The sequence below is a fragment of the Staurois parvus genome, unplaced genomic scaffold (genome assembly GCF_062004578.1).
Source record: "Staurois parvus isolate SC_StPar_1 unplaced genomic scaffold, SC_StPar_1.0 ptg000250l, whole genome shotgun sequence".
NCBI lineage: Eukaryota > Metazoa > Chordata > Amphibia > Anura > Ranidae > Staurois > Staurois parvus.
In genome coordinates, this window is record NW_028318046.1 from 737,250 (window position 1) to 756,158 (window position 18,909).

Genomic DNA, 18,909 nt, shown 5'->3' on the forward strand with positions numbered 1-18,909 from the left:
TTTTTGAGTTTGGGCAAGGACACAGGGGCCCCATGATCCCCTATTGCCCGGGGGCCCCATGAGTTGTCAGTCCGCCCCTGGCAAGGACGCGGGCCCCATGATACCCTATTGCCCGGGGCCCCATGAGTTGTCAGTCCGCCCCTGGCAAGGACACGGGCCCCATGATCCCCTATTGCCCGGGGGTCCCATGAGTTGTCAGTCCGCCCCTGTCTGTCAGTAAATTTTATTATTTTTGTAAAACAAAATGGTGCTGTTTGTAAATTTTGGCCGCCCTGTCAGTAAATTTCACTTTACTAGGTTGGTAACACTGGATGTGCAAGTGAAAGTTAAACCTGCGGCAGAGAATGATCAGTTCCCCTTCCTTGCCAGACAGGGTTGTGCTGTGTGGCAGAGCTGTGCAGTTCTCAGGACTGGATGGACAGAAATACAAATCCTTTGGCAGATACACATCTGCCTCCTGTATATTTTTTCTTTGTTCGATGTTCAGCTGTATTCATGTTGCTGTATTACTTGCAATCATCCCTTTGTAAAGTCAGAAGCCGAGCTTTATGCTGTGCTGACTCTAATGAATGCAGATGTCATTCAGCCGTCCTCTCCTATCCGGCTATAGAAAGAGTCCAAACATGTCAACACGCCGAGCACAGGAACAGGGCGTGTGGTCTCAGGACGGGAGGAGGATTGCTAATCATAGCTTAACAATGCACGCCGGTACTTGGGCGGACGTAATCCCGGCTCCTCAGGTGCTGAACGAGTTAACCTCCAATTCTCCCTCCGAGGCTTCCTTGTGCTCCTTCCGATGATTCGCTCTGTCAGATGTAACTTTTGCACCGTTTCTTCGCAGCTGAGTGTCGGAGCGAGAGTCGTCTGCTCTGATATAATGGCCGGCACTTTAAAATAATTTCCAGGGACACCCCGCTGCTGATGCAGTGCACCAAAGCCGATGCAGTGCACCAAAGCCTTGACGTCTGCCGTCACCGCAGTCCTATACTGGGTATGCTTACTATCTTGAATTTTAATTATTATTTAATTCTTCATTTTTTAATTTGCTTTTATTTTAGCGCTCCTTTCATTTCTCATCGATGTGCTGATGAAATTTTGAAATAAAACTTTTTTTTTTTTTTACATTTTTTTTAGATACAGTGATGTCATCACTGGCTCTCTGTGCTGCTCTATGGAATGCAGGCAGATCGTGGTTGGTGGGAGGGGCCGGCAGGCATCACAGCACTCTGCCTCAAGAGCCCTGAGGCAGGCAGTGGGAGGATTATGAAAATATCAAAATGCTCTGATGGGTGGGATTGGTCTGGAGGAGTGGGCGTTCTTAGGCAGGCAGCTTTTGCTGAAGACCATTTTAGGTAACGCCCACATGTAAAGCCTTCATGACTGAAAGATCTGAAATTCTAGAAATGAAATGGATGGGCCAGGGACAGTAGTCTGGGGAGGAAAGATCTAGATCAGGGGTGGGCAAACTTTTTGACTTGAGGGCCGCAATGGGTTCATATATTGGACCCGGGGGCTGGACCAAGAGTAGATGAATGATGTGTATGTGTCATCCATAGTAAGTATAGTAATATTCCCCCATAGTAAGCATAGTAATTCATCCCCCATAGTAATTCATCCCCCATAGTAATTCATCCCCCATAGTAATTCATCTCCCATAGTAATTCATCCCCCATATAGTAATTCATCCCCCATATAGTAATTCATCCCCCATAGTAATTCATCCCCCCTATAGTAATTCATCCCCCCTATAGTAATTCATCCCCCCTATAGTAATTCATCCCCCCTATAGTAATTCATCCCCCCTATAGTAATTCATCCCCCCTATTAAGTCTCCAAGTCCCCCCTGTGTCAATTCACTTACCTTTGCTCCGCGCGTTCTTCTCGCCGTGTTCCCGCGCCGTTCCGGTGTAGCATGAAAATCTGTCTCCTATGAGGATCTGTCCCCCTCGACGTATCTGCGCATGTGCCAGTTTCAGGCATTAGCAGCCGATCGGCGATCTCCGGCACATGCGCAGATACGTCGAGGGGGACAGATCCTCATAGGAGACAGATTTTCATGCTACACCGGTCTTCAGGGCGGACTGTGAGAGGAGCCTAGCTCCGCGGGCCGGATTAAAAGGTCCGCCGGGCCGTAGTTTGCCCATTGCTGATCTAGATGATGCTGGGCGTCCTCCATGCAGGAAATGAGGCAGGCTCTGTTTGACTTGCTGTAGATTCTAGCTCACAGTGTGCAATGAAATCAGAATAAGCCATTTCCGTCCAGGAGAGGAGCCGATGCAAGACCGAAGGGAAGACCGGAGGCCAGCTTTAAATTGCAATTGAAATGATTTTTATGTTGGTTTTGGACAGAACAGGAAACAGTTAGAACCTCTGTCAGGTTTTCCCTTTTTTTGTTCAGCTCTCTATGTTCCTTTGGGGAGATTTACCCTCACTTCCTGTCCTGGTGACAACCAGGGGCGGACTGACCATTTAGCCACTCGGGCACTGCCGAAAGGCCCGGGGTCAGTAGGGGGCCCCATGAGATGCCCCTGGTACCTGTTATAGGCTTTTCTGGGTGTGGTTTGACTGTGGGTGAGGACACAGGGGCCCCATGAGTTGTCAGTCCACCACTAGTGACAACATTGTCAATGCAGCATAATGCTGGTGGTAAATTCCAATGGGGACACAGACTTTTGCAGCCTCCTTCATTCTGAGAATATGAAGTATTTTAAATGACCATTGGGGGAGATTTACAAAAACTGGTGCAAATCTGCAGAGAAACCAATCAGCTTCCAGGTTTTATTGTCAAAAATTAAAGTGTTAATAAACCCCGGACCCTGCATTCACTATATCTGCTCCCCCCGGACCCTGCATTCACTATATCTGGTCTCCCAGGACCCTGCATTCACTATATCCGGTCTCCCGGGACCCTGCATTCACTATATCTGGTCTCCCCAGACCCTGCATTCACTATATCTGGTCTCCCAGGACCCTGCATTCACTATATCTGGTCTCCCGGGACCCTGCATTCACTATATCTGGTCTCCCCAGACCCTGCATTCACTATATCTGGTCTCCCAGGACCCCGCATTCACTATATCCGGTCTCCCCGGACCCCGCATTCACTATATCCGGTCTCCCAGGACCCCGCATTCACTATATCCGCTCTCCCCGGACCCCGCATTCACTATATCCGCTCTCCCCGGACCCCGCATTCACTATATCCGCTCTCCCCGGACCCCGCATTCACTATATCCGCTCTCCCCGGACCCCGCATTCACTATATCCGCTCTCCCCGGACCCCGCATTCACTATATCCGCTCTCCCCGGACCCCGCATTCACTATATCCGCTCTCCCCGGACCCCGCATTCACTATATCCGCTCTCCCCGGACCCCGCATTCACTATATCCGCTCTCCCCGGACCCCGCATTCACTATATCCGGTCTCCCCGGACCCCGCATTCACTGTATCCGCTCTCCCCGGACCCCGCATTAACTATATCCGCTCTCCCCGGACCCTGCATTCACTGTATCCGCTCTCCCCGGACCCTGCATTCACTATATCCGCTCTCCCCGGACCCCGCTTTCACTGTATCCGCTCTCCCCGGACCCTGCATTCACTATATCCGGTCTCCCCGGACCCTGCATTCACTATATCCGCTCTCCCCGGACCCTGCATTCACTATATCCGCTCTCCCCGGACCCTGCATTCACTATATCCACTCTCCCCGGATCCTGCATTCACTATATCTGGTCTCCCCGGACCCTGCACTGTTCACACTATAGAAACGCAGTCTAGATGCATTCCAGATGTTTCCACATGCGCGTTTTTGACACGTTCTGTCGCATATTTGACGCGTTTCCTGTTTCCCCCCTCTCTCTCTTTCTTCAATTGAAATAGGGAATTGTGCATTCCAGTGCATTTTTGATGTGCTGTGCGTTTTTTATGCATTTTTGATGTGTTCTGGTGCATTATTTATGCCTTTTTGACTTTGCGGCGCATTTTTATGCATTTTTGACTTTGTGGTGCGTTTTTATGCATTTTTGATGTTACGGTGCCTTTTTTATACATCTTTGATGTGTTCTGGTGCGTTATTAATGCATTTTTGACGTTATGGTGCATTTTTTATGCGTTTCAGTTCATCACCCCCTCTTTTTCTTCAATTTAAATAGGGACATGTGCATTCCAGCGTGTTTTTGGTGTTTTTACCGCGTTCCAGTACAGTTCTGTGCAGAAACAAATGCAGCCTGTTCTACTTTTTTTTTTTTTTTTTTCCTGCTACCGGAACGCACTGGAACTGCAAGCACTGATGTGATCTATGCCATTGACAACCATATAGTCTGATTTCTGTGCGTTTTGGATGCATAAAAAAAGCAATTGAAACGCATCTAGTGTGAACTGGCTGGTGTAAATCTCCCCCACGGTGTCCTTGCTAGAGAGATTTCTCGCCATGGGAATGACATCACTGTGACAGGAAGCCAAGGAAAACCTCTATTGGGGACACAGATGGCAATAAAAAAAAAAAAAGCTAATGGTAGTCTTCCACAATCTACAAATAAAGAAGTATTTTTTTGTCAATGTATCCTGTTGGAGAGATCTCCCACTTCCTGTCCTGGTAACAATTGTTGTCACTAGGGCAGGGATAAGGAAAAATCTGCAGAATGGAGTCACAGACTAAGAAAAAAAAAAAGTTTTCTATTTTTGGCTAGAAATGCACTTTAGTAAAGCTACAAAGTGTTCGAGATCTAACAAGGATGCTCACAATTCAACAGCCAAGACTTTTCCTTTATATTTTTGTGGTTACGTTAAGGCGATTCACAGAAATGAAACAAATCCTCCTGCATAAGTTGTACCGGTTTATCTGCAGTTTTCTCTACATCTGTTCAAAGTGCAGAATTTATACAGCTTGTCTGAGCTGTCAGAAAGCAGGGGGGGGGGGGCGGGGAGCTGAAGTTACACCCTGCAGAGCTTAGTGAGGAGAGCTTTGAGAGCTGATTGGAGGAAAGAGACATATCCCCCCCCCCCCTTTCCCTTCACACAGCACTCCGGAGCAGCTGAGGCTGTTACTCACAGGCTGTGCACTGGAGCTTCTTCCCCTGTCACCTTTTTTTTCTCTTGGTGTCAGGAAAGCTTGACAGAAATGACACTTAGTGGTCTGGATTGAGACAAGGACATACTATAGAGGGATATGCATTGCTCATATTTCATGCCTGAGGTTTACAACCACTTTAAGGGCTCATTCACACTTGACTAGGCTTTACATATATATTGTACGCGTTTGACAGGCGTTAGGGAAGCATTTTTAACGCTCCTCAAACCCTCCCCAAATTTTTTTGGAGTTTGATAAGCGTTTTCCAAGCGTTAAAACCGCACCACAAACGCCTATAATCAGGGGCGGACTGACCATTTGGAAACTCGGGCACTGCCAGAGGGCCCGGGGTCAGTAGGGGGCCCCATGAGATGCCCCTGGTACCTTTTTTGAAAGCTTTTATGAGTTTGGGCAAGCACACAGGGGCCCCATGATCCCCTATTTCCCGGGGGCCCCATGAGTTGTCAGTCCGCCCCTGACCCTTGTTTTGTAACACAGCATAGATGCGCTGCCTTTAAAATGGCATTGCAATGGAGCAGTGCATGTTACACGTGTTGCAATGCAGCAACGCATTCCCGCGACACAGCGGTGTAAACGGAACCCTTCACATTGTCACATCTTTTGGGGTTTGCTGAGGCTTAATACATAACTAAATTCTTCTTTGTGACAAATCTATCCCAATATTATCCTATATACAAAATAATTAAATAAAAAAAATATAAATAAAATGTCCCATAAAATAAATGTCCAAAAATGTTTTTTCCACCTCCAAATCACATCATGTCACTCTATAACCATTTGACGCCTGGCCTATGGCCAAATGGCGTCCGCAAAAGTGCATTACCTTTCCTCCCGCACATGCGCAGATCGCGCTCCTGCAGAGCCGCGCAGCGGCGCGATCTGTCACCGGCCGTGTACCTCGGACACAGCCGATGACAGATCTGAGTATCTGCCCCGTTGCTGGTACCATGTGACCTGCTGTGACCCAGGGGCAGACTAACCATTTGGAAACTCGGGCACTGCCCGAGGGCCTGGGGTCAGTAGGGGGCCCCTTGAGATGCCCCTGGTACCTTTTTCATAGGTTTTTTTTGAGTTTGGGCAAGGACACAGGGGCCCCATGATCCCCTATTGCCTGGGGGCCCCATGAGTTGTCAGTCCACCCCTGCTGTGACCAATCACAGCAGGTCACATGACAGTTGTATACAATGGATGGCTTCATTCATGCCATCCATTGTATACTATTGCCTAGCTGTGAATGGTTACAGCTAATCACATGCACATGTCATGTGATTAGCTGTGGCCAAATCACAGCTAAGCACAAAAAAAAAAAACCCTGAATGAATCGATGTCATTCAGGTAAATGCTTGCTTATAGCAAAGTAATTCTTTGCTATAAGCAAATTGTGTAAAAAAAAAAAAAAAATACTGATCACTTCCCCAAAGTAGTACAAGGTTACTATGGTAACATTGTACTACTGTGGACATAGTGAAATATTAAAAAAAAGAAAAAAATTTAATAAAAAATGTAAAAAATATATATATATATATATATATATATATATATATATATATATATATATATATATATATATATATATTTTTTATTTTTTTTTCACACTGTCACCAGTCAGTGTCCCTGATCACCGCCATGCCAGTTATATGAAGATGCTGTACTGCACTGGTGACAGTATGTAAAAAAAAAAAAAAAAATAGTGAAAATAATTATTTTTATTTTTTAATTTTCCGAAAAATTATGACAAAAAAAATACGACTTCAAAAAACTCGCCATGCCTTTTATGAAGTACGTCGGACTGTCTACTCTGCAAAAAGGGGTCATTTTGGGGATATCTGTACTGTTCTGACATTTGGGGGATATCTGTACTGTCCTGACATTTGGGGGATATCTGTACTGTTCTGACATTCTTGGACCTCAAGAAATTAGATTGGCCGTCAGTACTTCAGGATTGATCAATATTCAGATCTATACCATAGTTTGTGAACTCTATAACTTTCCTACAAACTAAATAATACATCCTAATTTGGGTTATTTTCACCAAAGACATGTAGCAGAATACATCTCGGCCTAAATTTATGAAGAACAATTATTTATTTGTAAACTTTTATAACAGAAACAAAGAACATGTTTTTTTTTCTCAAAATTTTTGGTCTTTTTTGTTTAGCAAAAAATAAAAACCCCAGCGGTGATTAAATACCACCAAAAGAAAGCTCTAGTTGTGTGAAGAAAATGATAACATTTTAGTTTGGGTACAATGTTGTATGACCGCGCAATTGTCATTCAAAGTGTGAGAGCGCTGAAACCTGAAAACTGGCCTGGGCAGGAAGGGGGTAAAAGTGCCCAGTATTGAATTGGTTGATAATCCAACGTAACGTTTCCAAATTTTGGAAGGTGGAAAAGACATTTTTGGACATTTATTTTATGGGACATTTTATTTTTTTTTATTTATTTAGTTATTTTGTATATAGGATAAGATTGGGATTGATTTATTTGTCACAAAGAAGAGTTTAGTTATTATGTACATTTATTTTCAAGGGTGAACGCTTTTACTTTTTTTTTGGGTATAGGAGTTCTTGTTACAGTTGGGAGCGTGCAGTGCCATGGCTACTTATTTTGCTGAGGCTTACCACCCTGTCCAAAGAAAGAATGATCCGTCCCTGTTTATATATTACACCCGCCTACATTTGCACCCGTATTTAACCAGTTCCCTTTCACAGCTTTTTTTTTTTTTAATTTTTCACACAAATGTAAAAATCTGCATGTTTAAAAATAATCAATCCTCGTGCAAACAGGATGTTTAAAAACTCTCCTCCTCTTGGCAGCAGCGTTTTGGCAGAAAAAAAAAAGCCTGACGCTTGTCAAGATGTCTAACGCTTTTACCAGCATTTAGGTGCGTTTACAAGCTTCAAGCGCTTGGGCATTAATTTATTTCATTGGGCAAAATAATCATTTATTCTGGCCATTTATATGAATTAACGCTGAAGCGCTTAACACGCTTTTAGACAGTTTTACACACATCAAGCGTTTTTTCTGCCAAAACGCTGCTCCTTAAAGCACTGGCCCTGAGGTTTTTTTCTTCCTGCTTGTAAATGGTACCGCTAAAAGCTTCTAAAAATGTACGTGTGCACAAACATGCAGGATAACATGGAGGGCCGTTTCGAAAAGCCTGACGCCCCTAAAAGTGGTTGTAAAAACGCCCCATGTGTGTGCGGCCTAAATGTTAAAAAACCATCTGCATTTTTAGCCATAAAATCTCCCCCTAAAAACGGTGAAGTCGAGGCCTTGTAGAATAAAAAGATGGTTGTTGCAATTTTTTATGTTGCCAGATATTTATTAATTTATTTCAGGTACTTATATGTCGCCATCAGGGGCGGACTGACAACTCATGGGGCCCCCGGGCAATAGGGGATCATGGGGCCCCCAGGCAATAGGGGATCATCTGTGTCCTTGCCCAAACTCAAAAAGCCAATGAAAAAGGTACCAGGGGCATCTCATGGGGCCCCCTACTGACCTCGGGCAGTGCCCGTGTTTCCAAATGGTCAGTCCGCCCCTTGTCCCTGTCAATCTACGCAGTGCTTTACATATATATTGTACATTCACATCAGTCCCTAACTCTCAAGGGGCGTACAATCTAAGGTCCCTAACTCGCATTCATACATACACATACTAGGGACAATTGAGACAGGCCAATTCACCTACCAGCATGTCTTTGGAGTGTGGGAGGAAACCGGAGTACCCGTAGGAAACCCACGCAGGCACAGGGAGAACATTCAAACTCCAGGCAGGTGGTGCTGTGGGTAGGATTTGAACCAACAACCCTAGTACTGCCAGGTGGAAATGCTAACCATTTAGCCACTGTGCTGCCCAGATATTTGAGAAGTTGTTTATCAAATGCATATTTTTAGGAAAAAAATACAGTAAACTGAATTTTAGTGCAAAGAAAATGTAATACCCAATTTGTTGGTAAAATATATAAGGTTGGGTTGCATCGAGTAAAGAGATACCAAACATGTCAACACTTAGGATTGCAAGTGTCTGCTATATCGTGAAAATCTATGATGACCAAAATTTTCCATAGGTGAAGTTTTAGTCTCAGTTCACGCTAGCTTTGAAAGCAGGCGTTTAAGGGGCGTTTTTAATGCTCCTCAAACACCAATGGAAATGACACTATGGGCAGCACACAGTTCTGGTGACATTTGCAAAACATCCCCATATGGAAGAAAAATATATATTTGAAATACTACAATTTTGGCCAATATATATATATTGATATAGAGAGAATGATTATTGATATGCGCTTTTATTACAAAATATATGAAAAATATTTTTAACAATACATTTTCAAGTATACTGTATGTCTTTTAAAAATACAAATTTTAAATTTTTTTAAATGCATTTACAAATATATGTAAAAATTACTTTTTTCAATGTAAAAAACCTGAAGAATATATGTAAAAAAAATATATTTAAAAAAATATTTTTCATATATTTTGTAATATATAAAAATGCATTTCAACATGCAGTGTATGTGTGTGTATATGTATGTATATATATATATATTTTTTTTTAAATGTATCGAATATGACCAAAATTGTAGTATTTCAATTATATGTCAATATATTTGGGAAAAATATTTTTGAAATATATTTCAAATATATTTTTCTTCCATGTGGGGAAGCATTAGCGTCACAGCAAAACTGAAGCCTCATGTTGAGTCAGGAGGAGTTGAAGCCTTTCAACGCCTCCCATTCAAGTCTATGGTGACGCTCTTCAAATGCCTGGCAGGCATTTGCGGGGCCTTAATACCATTAGAGTTTATTATAGGTGTTTTTAGTGGGTCTTTAATGCTTGTAAAAGCCTCAAAACCGTGCATAGGGGAGCATTTTTAACGCTTGCACAACGCCCATACTAAAGCTTACTAAATGCCTGTCTAATGCTATAGGGGCGTTTTGAAGGAGTTAGAAATTTATTCAAGTGTGAACAAGCCCTTAAAATCCTTTACAAGTTATCATTTAAAGCAAACTTTTATTCCGGGATGCAGTGGAGCTGTGCACGCACTGTACGGGTTAACTGCTTGTTTTGTCCAGGGGCTCAGGGAAAAGCTTTACTTGCCCCATCCTCCGATCCTCCGGAAAACAGTGCTCCCCCATGTCCAGCAGTGGACTGTTCCTCACCTCTGTAGTCATTCTATAGGCGAGATGAGGTCAGGAACAGTCCATTCACAAGACCTCTAGCACATGAAGGGGCCTGGAGCATTGGTGACCGGCCCTATGCTTGGAGGATCAGCGGATTAGGTAAGTATATCTTTGCGTTCCGAGCCCCTAGACAAAAAAGAGCATTGAACCCATGCAGTGCTGGGAAAGCGCCACCTGCATGGGAAAATACCGATTTTTACCTGGATCTTTAACCGCAAATTACGGCCCTAGAATTATTGTTCTCCGTGATATCTCACATGTGGCGCAGTTGCTGTTTAGATACCCTGCATTTTAGCACTTGCGGATGTGTGCAAGGCAACGGGGTTGCAATTTTTTTCATTTTTAAAGAGTAACTCCACTTTTGTTGAGAAAAAACATCCCCCTCTGGGTGATCAATTTACATTGCAAGGGTTTGAATAAGCATTGTTGCAGATTCTGAAGAGCTGTTTTGTTTGTCTGTGTCCATGGCAGAGTGAATCTGAATGGGAGTGGTTTCATAATTCCCAATCAGCTACTGCACCTGCAGGGCTCTGAGGAAAGTGGCAGGGTCTGCATCCCTCTGGACGTGATTTCCTATTGGGAGTATCTCACCAAAAATGTTTGTTGCAGGAGATGCCCAAAATCTGACTCGTATCTTAGTGCAGACTTCTGGGGAAATCAGTGAGCCAATCACACAAGCAGGAAATGACATTTTTATTAACATTCAATTACAATATGACTTCTGTCGCAATTGTATATGATATATATATATATATATATATATATATATGTATGTATGTGTGTGTGTGTGTTTTATAGATGTGTATGTTTGTAGGGGCAGACTGATAACTCATGGGGCCCCTGTGTCCTTGCCCAAACTCAAAAAAGCCTATGAAAAAGGTACCAGGGGCATCTCATGGGGCCCCCTACTGACCCCAGGCCCTCGGGCAGTGCCCGAGTTTCCAAATGGTCAGTCCGCCCCAGTGTGTGTGTGTGTATATGTGTGTGTGTATGTATATATATATATATATATATATATATATATATATAAATAGATAGTCTGGCTGAAAAAAGACCAAAAGTCCATCCAGTTCAACCATTAAAAAAAAAAAAAATGTATAAGTCTATACCCACAGTTGATCCAGAGAAAGGCAATAAAACCCAGCAAAGCATGATGCAATTTGCTCCTGCAGGGGAAAAAATTGTATATTATAGGTATATATATCTATATATATATATATATATATAAAAAATCTCCATTCAGTTCAACCATTAAAAAAAAAAAAATTACAATCCTATACCCACAGTTGATCCAGAAGAAGGCAATAAAACCCAGCAAAGCATGATCCAATTTGCTCCTGCAGGGAAAAATTTCCTTCCTGATCCCCGGAGAGGCAATCGGATATTCCCTGGATCAACTTTACCTGTAAATAGGTCAAATATATAGCAGGGAATAAAATCTAGCAGATTGCCTAGTAAAAACACCTAACACATTACACAAAAACACTGGCTAGGCTCATAGTTAACCCTTTGATCGCCATAGATGTTTAACCCCTTCCCAGCCAGTGTCATTCACACAGTAATCAGTGTATATTTTTAGAACTGATTGCTGAATTCGTTTCACTGGTTCCCACAAAGCGTCAGTTATTGTCAGACTGTCCACCGCAATATCGCAGTCCCGCTATAAGTTGCTGATCACCGCCATTACTGGTATAAAAAAAAATCCAGTGTATATGTACCGGCATTTTTAGACGCTAAAACTTTTGCAAAAACCAATAAATATACACTTATTGGAATTTTTATTACCAAAAATATGTAGCAGAATACATTTTGGCCTAAATTTTATGAAGATTTTTTTTTTTTTTTTTATTGGATACGTTTAATAGAAAGTAAAAAATAGTTTTTTGTTTTTTTTTAATTTGGACTTTTTTTAATTTATAACGCAAAAAAATGAAAAACCCAGAGGTGATCAAATACCACCACAAAGAAATTTTGTGGGGGGAGAAAAATATCAATTTAATTTATGTACAACGTTGCATGACTGCGCAATTGTCAGGTAAAGTAACACAGCGCCGTTATTGTAAAAAATGGCCTGGTCATGTAGGGGGGTAAGTCTTACGCAGGTCAAGTGGTTAATGAAAGTCATAGATTTAAAAAGATTGAGAATTACCTGTTCAAATGATAGCTAAAGGAAATTTTTTTAAATTTGTCTGTGCGCCATTAGGGAGATTCACACTCTTTATTTGTCATGTTTACCATTTAATATCAAAAGTGACCCTGATGAAAACCAGGGATTCCCTCACTTTGAAGGGATTTCCTCTCCTGGGACAGGAAGTGAAGGGCAATCTCCCCAATGGAACACAGATGGCAAACAAAAAAGATACAAACAGGGGTAATACTCCCTTTCTCCATCCAAAATATAAAAAAAAAATAATATAAAAAAAAAAGTTGTGCATTTAGTCCTACTTTACATGAAGATTCACTGCTTGTGCTTACATCTACTTTAATTAAAGTAGTTCTAACGGAAAAACTTTTTTTTTTTAATTTTGGATGGAGTAAGGGAGTATAACTCCGGTTTTTATGTATTTTATTTTTTTTTTTGCAATCTGGGTTCCATTAGGGAGATTTTGCTTCACTTCCTGTCTCATAGCCACAAAAGGAAGTCAGAAGGAATCCCTCCAAAGTGAGGGAATACCTTAACTAGCGTCCCCATTGGAAGATTTCCCCTCTGTTCCTGTTTTCTGGTGACAACTCCCTTTAACATGTTGAATCTCAGTCACTGAAATATTGTGTCGCCAGCAGTTTGTGCTATTTAATCCTCATGAAAGTGTGTTTACTACTAGGTTCTTCTGAATGCTACGTGAGATAAGGAGACTGTTCGTGAAGGTCAATAGGCACAATTTAGTTCCTGACGACATTTTATTATTTTATTGGTTTTTTTACTATTGTTATATTCAGACTTAGCCTCTTTTCTGATTGTCTGTTTTTTTTATTTTTTATTTTTTTGCTTGTAGATGGAGTGACCATGGAAACCTCAAACAAGGGGGAAGGGAACAGCCTTGCAAGGTCCACAACAGCCTCCGAGCCAATCACAGAAGGGCCACAGGCCAGAGACAGTGATAATGACTCACAATTTAAGGAGGACACCTTGCAGCAAATGCTGACTTGTGAAACTGGAAATACTGGGACAGAAGCCAGCTCACCGCCTTGTGATAAAGGAACAACTGGTCAAGGGTTACTTGGCACGTCACCAGCCAATGATAACCTAGATAAAGTGTTGGATGCCATTTCCTTGATTCAACTAGAGGCTCATGAGGAAGTGGCTGAGACAGACAATCCAGAGAGACACACAGAGCTGGAGGTCATATCTAGTGATGATGAGAGTGGGGAATGGGAGACTGCGAGTGAGGCAAGTGTTGCATACGAGGAGACCACTGATGTTAAAGGAGAAAAGAAAAATGAAGATCTGGATCATGATGGAAAAATGGACGATACCAGTCAAGAGGAGACTGGAAAAAGTTTAAAAATATCTAGTGGTCCCCTGGAGAAAACTGGAAGTGAAGGAACTGGAGAACTGAAAGAGGAGATAGAGCAATGTTGTGAAAGGACTTCTACTAAGGGTCTTCATAGTGAGCAGGCCTTCACTCATGGAACCAGACCTGCTGACACTTTTGGCATGGAATCCTTGTGTGATGTTAGCCAGACTGAAAGTAAAGAGATACCAGCTCAGGCTGCTGAAGAATTCAAAGAAGGGACAGTGAATGAGGAGCCTGACCCTGTCACTGAAGAGACTGTGTCTTATGTTTCTACAGAGCCTCATATTGAAAAATTAAATAAGGAGTCTGTTGGAGAGTCTGATCCTAATGTTGAAGAGATGGTTATTGAGGCTATGTCTTCTGTTTCTAATACAGAGCTGAATGATGAGGAGTCTGTTGGGGAGCCTGGCACTGAAGGGTCTTTTACTCATGATGAAAAAAGTGGGTTTCACGATGAAGTGGCAGTCCGTGAATGGACTAGGTCTCCTGAGGAGAATGGTTCTCTTAATGAAGAACCAGTTATTAAGGACATCGAGACCAAAATGGAAGAGAAATCTAATCATGTGATAGAACCTCAGAAGAATGATACAGCAAGTAAAGAGGCTGAGCCTCAGGTGATTGAGCCAGTCCATGAGGTGAAAGAACCTCATGCTGACAAGACACTTCCTCACAATGAAGACTCTTTAGTGGTGACAGACATTATAGTTTCTTATAGTAATGAGCTAGTCAGCATTGAGAGTGAGCCTTCTAATGTAGAGATACTTAGTGAGCAATGTAGTCCTCCAATGGAAGAGGCATTTAGTGATGGAACAGGGCATCATGTTGAAGAGGCAGTCCTTGACCTTCCCAAGTCTTGTGCTGAAGAGTCTGCTAGTGAGGTGACCGTGTTTCCAGCTAGCACAAATGAACCTTACATTGAAGAAACATTAAGTGGGGAACCAGGGCCTTACGAAGATGAGAGAGACTGTGAGGGGACAGTAACTCAAGATGGGATATATATCCATTATGAAACTGGACCTTTTGTTGAGATAGTCAGTGATAAGACTTTAAATGACACTGACTACAGTGGTAGTGGGGAGAGAGAGTCTCACACTATGGACACTATTGGTGAAGAAGCAAAGTCTATGTCTGACCAAACACAGAGGGCAGAGTTAGAAGCAAGCTGTACCACAAAGGTTTTTGAGGTAAATGAAAACTCAGGCTACGTCACTGTCAAAGAACAAGGTCCGCTTGATACAAACACCTCTAAGGAGGATGTAGATAGCCAAACTGAGATGGTCAATAACGAGGGAGTGGTTGACAGTCAATCAGCTATTAACAAAGACTCCAGTGTTGACCAAAAAGAGATTACGGAGGACAAGATTGGGAATGACTTTACTGAGTGTGTCAGAGAAGACAATGCTAGTAAAGTAACAGCACCTGACCAAAAAGAGGGTATAAGTCAGCTGCTTGCTGAAGACACCAATTGCACAGTAAGCAAAGAGTCTGAGGATGTTTGCACAGGGACAGGCTGCCAAGAAATAAGTGGAGCCAGTGAAGAGACTGAGTTTGTCTACCCTCAGATAGCCGATGAACACACTGAGGTTGGCCATAAAGAAAATGTTATCCAAGTGTCTTCTACAGGGACTAGAAATGAAGACACATTAGGAGATTACACAGAAAGTGCCTGCAAAAAGACAAATGATGCCAGAAGTATGGAGATGTTTAATGTAGAGACACCTCTTGCCTTGGAAGAGACGTGCATTGATTACAAGGAGTCCATTACCGAAGAAGTTCATACTGATAATAGAGATGCAGTTGAGCATGAGGCAGCTGCAGATAGTATACAGACGTTTGACTATAAAGAAAGTGTGGATGTTATCCCATCTTTTGACCATACAGAGATCCTAAATACAATGAAAGAGACATTTGAGTCTGAAAGTATAAAGAAACAAAATGAAGAGGGAACTGCCAGCTTTATAGAGACAACTGAACAGGATAGAGACACCCAGAAGAAGGACAATATCTTTGTCGAGACAATCTCGATTGAGCCTTCCATTGAAGAAAGAGAGTTAGCAAAACAGAGAGCAAATCAGGAGAGTGTAGAGCCAAGCATGTTGGTTGGTTTCAAAGAACTTTATGGAGAGAGTTCAGAAATCCCTCCAAATATTCAGTATTTTGTAAAAGAAAGTACAGCTAAGGAAAATTATTCTGATCCTAATGGGGATGGGATAAACTGGCATGCCGAAGAGGCAGGGCTGCAAGCACCAAAAGAGGACATAGATACTATGAGGCTAGAAGATGAAAGTTCAAATACAACTTCTGGAGAAACAGAGGCAAAAGCAAGCAATTTAGGGGCCAAAATAAAGTTTTCTGAGGAGCTTCTAGAGGCAGTAAGCCCCACAAGATCATTTGAAATTGACGATGACCAAGCAGTCTCCATTAATGATGGAAACGTATATATGGATCTAACTACTGATATTGAAACCAAGGTTGGCACTGCAGGGCAGGTGCCTTTAGATGAAACCACGAACAAAGAAACTGAGGAAGGTGAATCAAAAAAAGCCCTGAATCTGAGCGACACTGAGACCAACAGTAATCCTGGTATGCTCGTACAATTTATACCTATGAGGCTTGTGGATTTCTCAAATGATGCTTTCCAAAATTTGGATGTAGTCAATGAACCGGAGGAACCAACAAACATGCAAAATTTCGATGTGGTAGATGGCATTTCCCATCATAAGGACATCACTGACTCTGTATACAGAGAAATTAATTCACCAGTGGAAGAAACATTAGCCCCTAGCTTCCAAATAGAAACAATAAAAGGCCAAGAACAAATTCAAGGTGTTATACAAGCGGCAGGAATTGTGGGGTCTCAAATCGGGATGCAGTTTTCACAGTTTTTAGAAGACCATAAAGAACTTGCTGAGGATCAGCCAGACTGTTTTAACCAAGGATTAATTTTTGATAGGGGATTCAAAATTGGCACCTTCTCCCCCAAGATTAAACTGTTTACCAAGCCAGAAACTGATAAAATATTTGCACAGGAAGCAATGTTGACCGTTGCAGCTGAACAAATTTTACCAGACATAACTTTATCACATGGAGGACCTGTAGTTGATGATCAGGGCAAAGTGGATTCAGGTATAAATGCTGGTCAGCATGCAGTAGAGGAGGACATGGGGGTTGATAGCCAGCCATTACTTAAAAGGCAGCGTAGTAACACAGACCCTTGTCTTAGCTATGATCAAGAGGAAAAAGACAGTACCCAGCAGGATGACCAACATGAGGAGAAACCTAGGCCCAGATTGCGAACTGTAACACCTCCACTGGACAACTTTACTTCATCCTTCACTGCTACATCGCCTCAACCTATTTTAGAAATCAAACCTCTGGAGAAAGCACAGACTTCCATAGTGTACCCACCAGTAGACTACAACATGAGTGATGAGCAGAAGGCAGAGGAAGCTACACCAAAGCAGGATGGTGCATCTTTTCCAATACAGATATTCAATCCACTCTTTTTCATTCAAAAAGGAACAGAAGAACACGGGTTCTACCAGTCCAATACCCTGTTACCACATGGGAAAGAAAACATAAATAAGAGAAGGACACCCTCTCCACCTTATGATACAGAGGTTCTCTTGAAAGGTGAGCAGCCTCCCACCATAAACAGACCGAGTAAAACTCCTGCGCCTCATGAGACAGCCGTGGAGACCACTGCCACCGATCCACCAGCTGCTCACCCAGTTGCCCCTGTGTGGCTTCCTCCCCGCCCCTTACGCCACTCTGAAAATCCCTTGGTAAGACGGCCTACTGTAAGACACAAGAAAAACACTGCTGCCATTCCACCTTTCAAGCGCTTTAGTGCCATGAACCTACCCACAATCCCCCAAGTTATTTTAGGAGACACAAGCTCATTGGAAAAGAGTTCAAGGCCTGCTGGTAACAAGGTGCTGCCCACAATCCCACAGGAGGTTCCTTCAGGAGCAACAAGCTCTTTGGAAAAGAGCTCAAGGCCTGCTGGTACCAAGGTCCATATCTCCAGCAACACAAGACATTTGCCTAGACAGCCGAAAATCAATGAACAAGACGTTGGTCAAAAAATTAGCAAGTCTCCACTGGAAAGATTGGCAGGTATGTACAAGATTCTATCTGTTGTAAGGAAAAAATATTCCTTTTCAATATGTTTCACCTATAAATAAGAGGAAATCTCAGTCTTAAGATGGTCATATTTGTTACTGTAATTTCCTACAATCCAAAGGTCCTATGTTTTGAGTGTTACCCTAGGTTGACATCTGTGCAGGTTTGCAGGCAGCATTTGGGAGGGGACAGTAGCCCATTCATTTGAAAGGTTCATGCATGATTTTGGAAACCCAGGGGCCCGGAAATCGCAGGGATGCTCTTTCCCTGTGGTTCTGGCACCTGCAAATGTGCTGCGGTTTGAGATGCAAGGGGGTGCCATGGCAGCCCTGAGAGTCTCTAAAGAGCAATGTGGTTTGGCTGATGGTGGTTGTGGGTGTGGAAACATCTGTGATTTCTTCACCCACAACCACCCAGATAGTGTGAACCTAGCCTTCAATACAATCAATACAAACAGCAAGAAACATAATATACATTCTGATGGTAACTGTATTTATAAAAATTGCAGAATTATCTCCCACACATGAAGATTTTGATTGCGACAGTCTACTGAAAGCCAGATAGCACATTGTGGGGAGTTGTACATCATATAGGTGGGAGGGGGCTGGATGGTAGGCACTCCAGAGGGAAGGTTGACATACTCAGAGGTCTGAAGTTGCAGACAATGTATTGTCAATGTAGCACTACCCCCTTAAAAGTTGCTGAAGATTGGGGCCCCCTATAGTCCTGCAAAACCAGGCAACACACATTTCCTTCCAGTCTTGCACTCCAGAGACAGTAAACAGTCCTTGACCATTTTGTACATTGGATTTTATTTGAGAATTGCATGGGGTCGAGGGATACATAGGATGCCCAAGGAATTGTTAAACAGAGGACAACTTTCTGAAACTATGTAAAAGTCCATAGAAGGGTTTTTCTTCTTTGAGAGCTCTCCAGCCTCTCCTGTTGTACCACCCCAAACACCAGATAGTTCTCTTCTATCCAGCTGT

General features: G+C 42.7%; 1 protein-coding gene across 1 annotated transcript in view; it reads left to right on the forward strand.

The window, feature by feature from the left end:
* The window catches only part of LOC149459673 (uncharacterized), a 96,445-nt gene that overhangs the window by 26,412 nt on the left and 51,124 nt on the right, over nucleotides 1-18,909 (forward strand). The window contains exon 2 of the mRNA XM_089680828.1: nucleotides 13,274-17,914. Within this exon, the coding sequence (XP_089536954.1) occupies nucleotides 13,285-17,914 (4,630 nt within the window). The 5' untranslated portion in view covers nucleotides 13,274-13,284. The remainder of the gene's footprint in view (nucleotides 1-13,273; nucleotides 17,915-18,909) is intronic.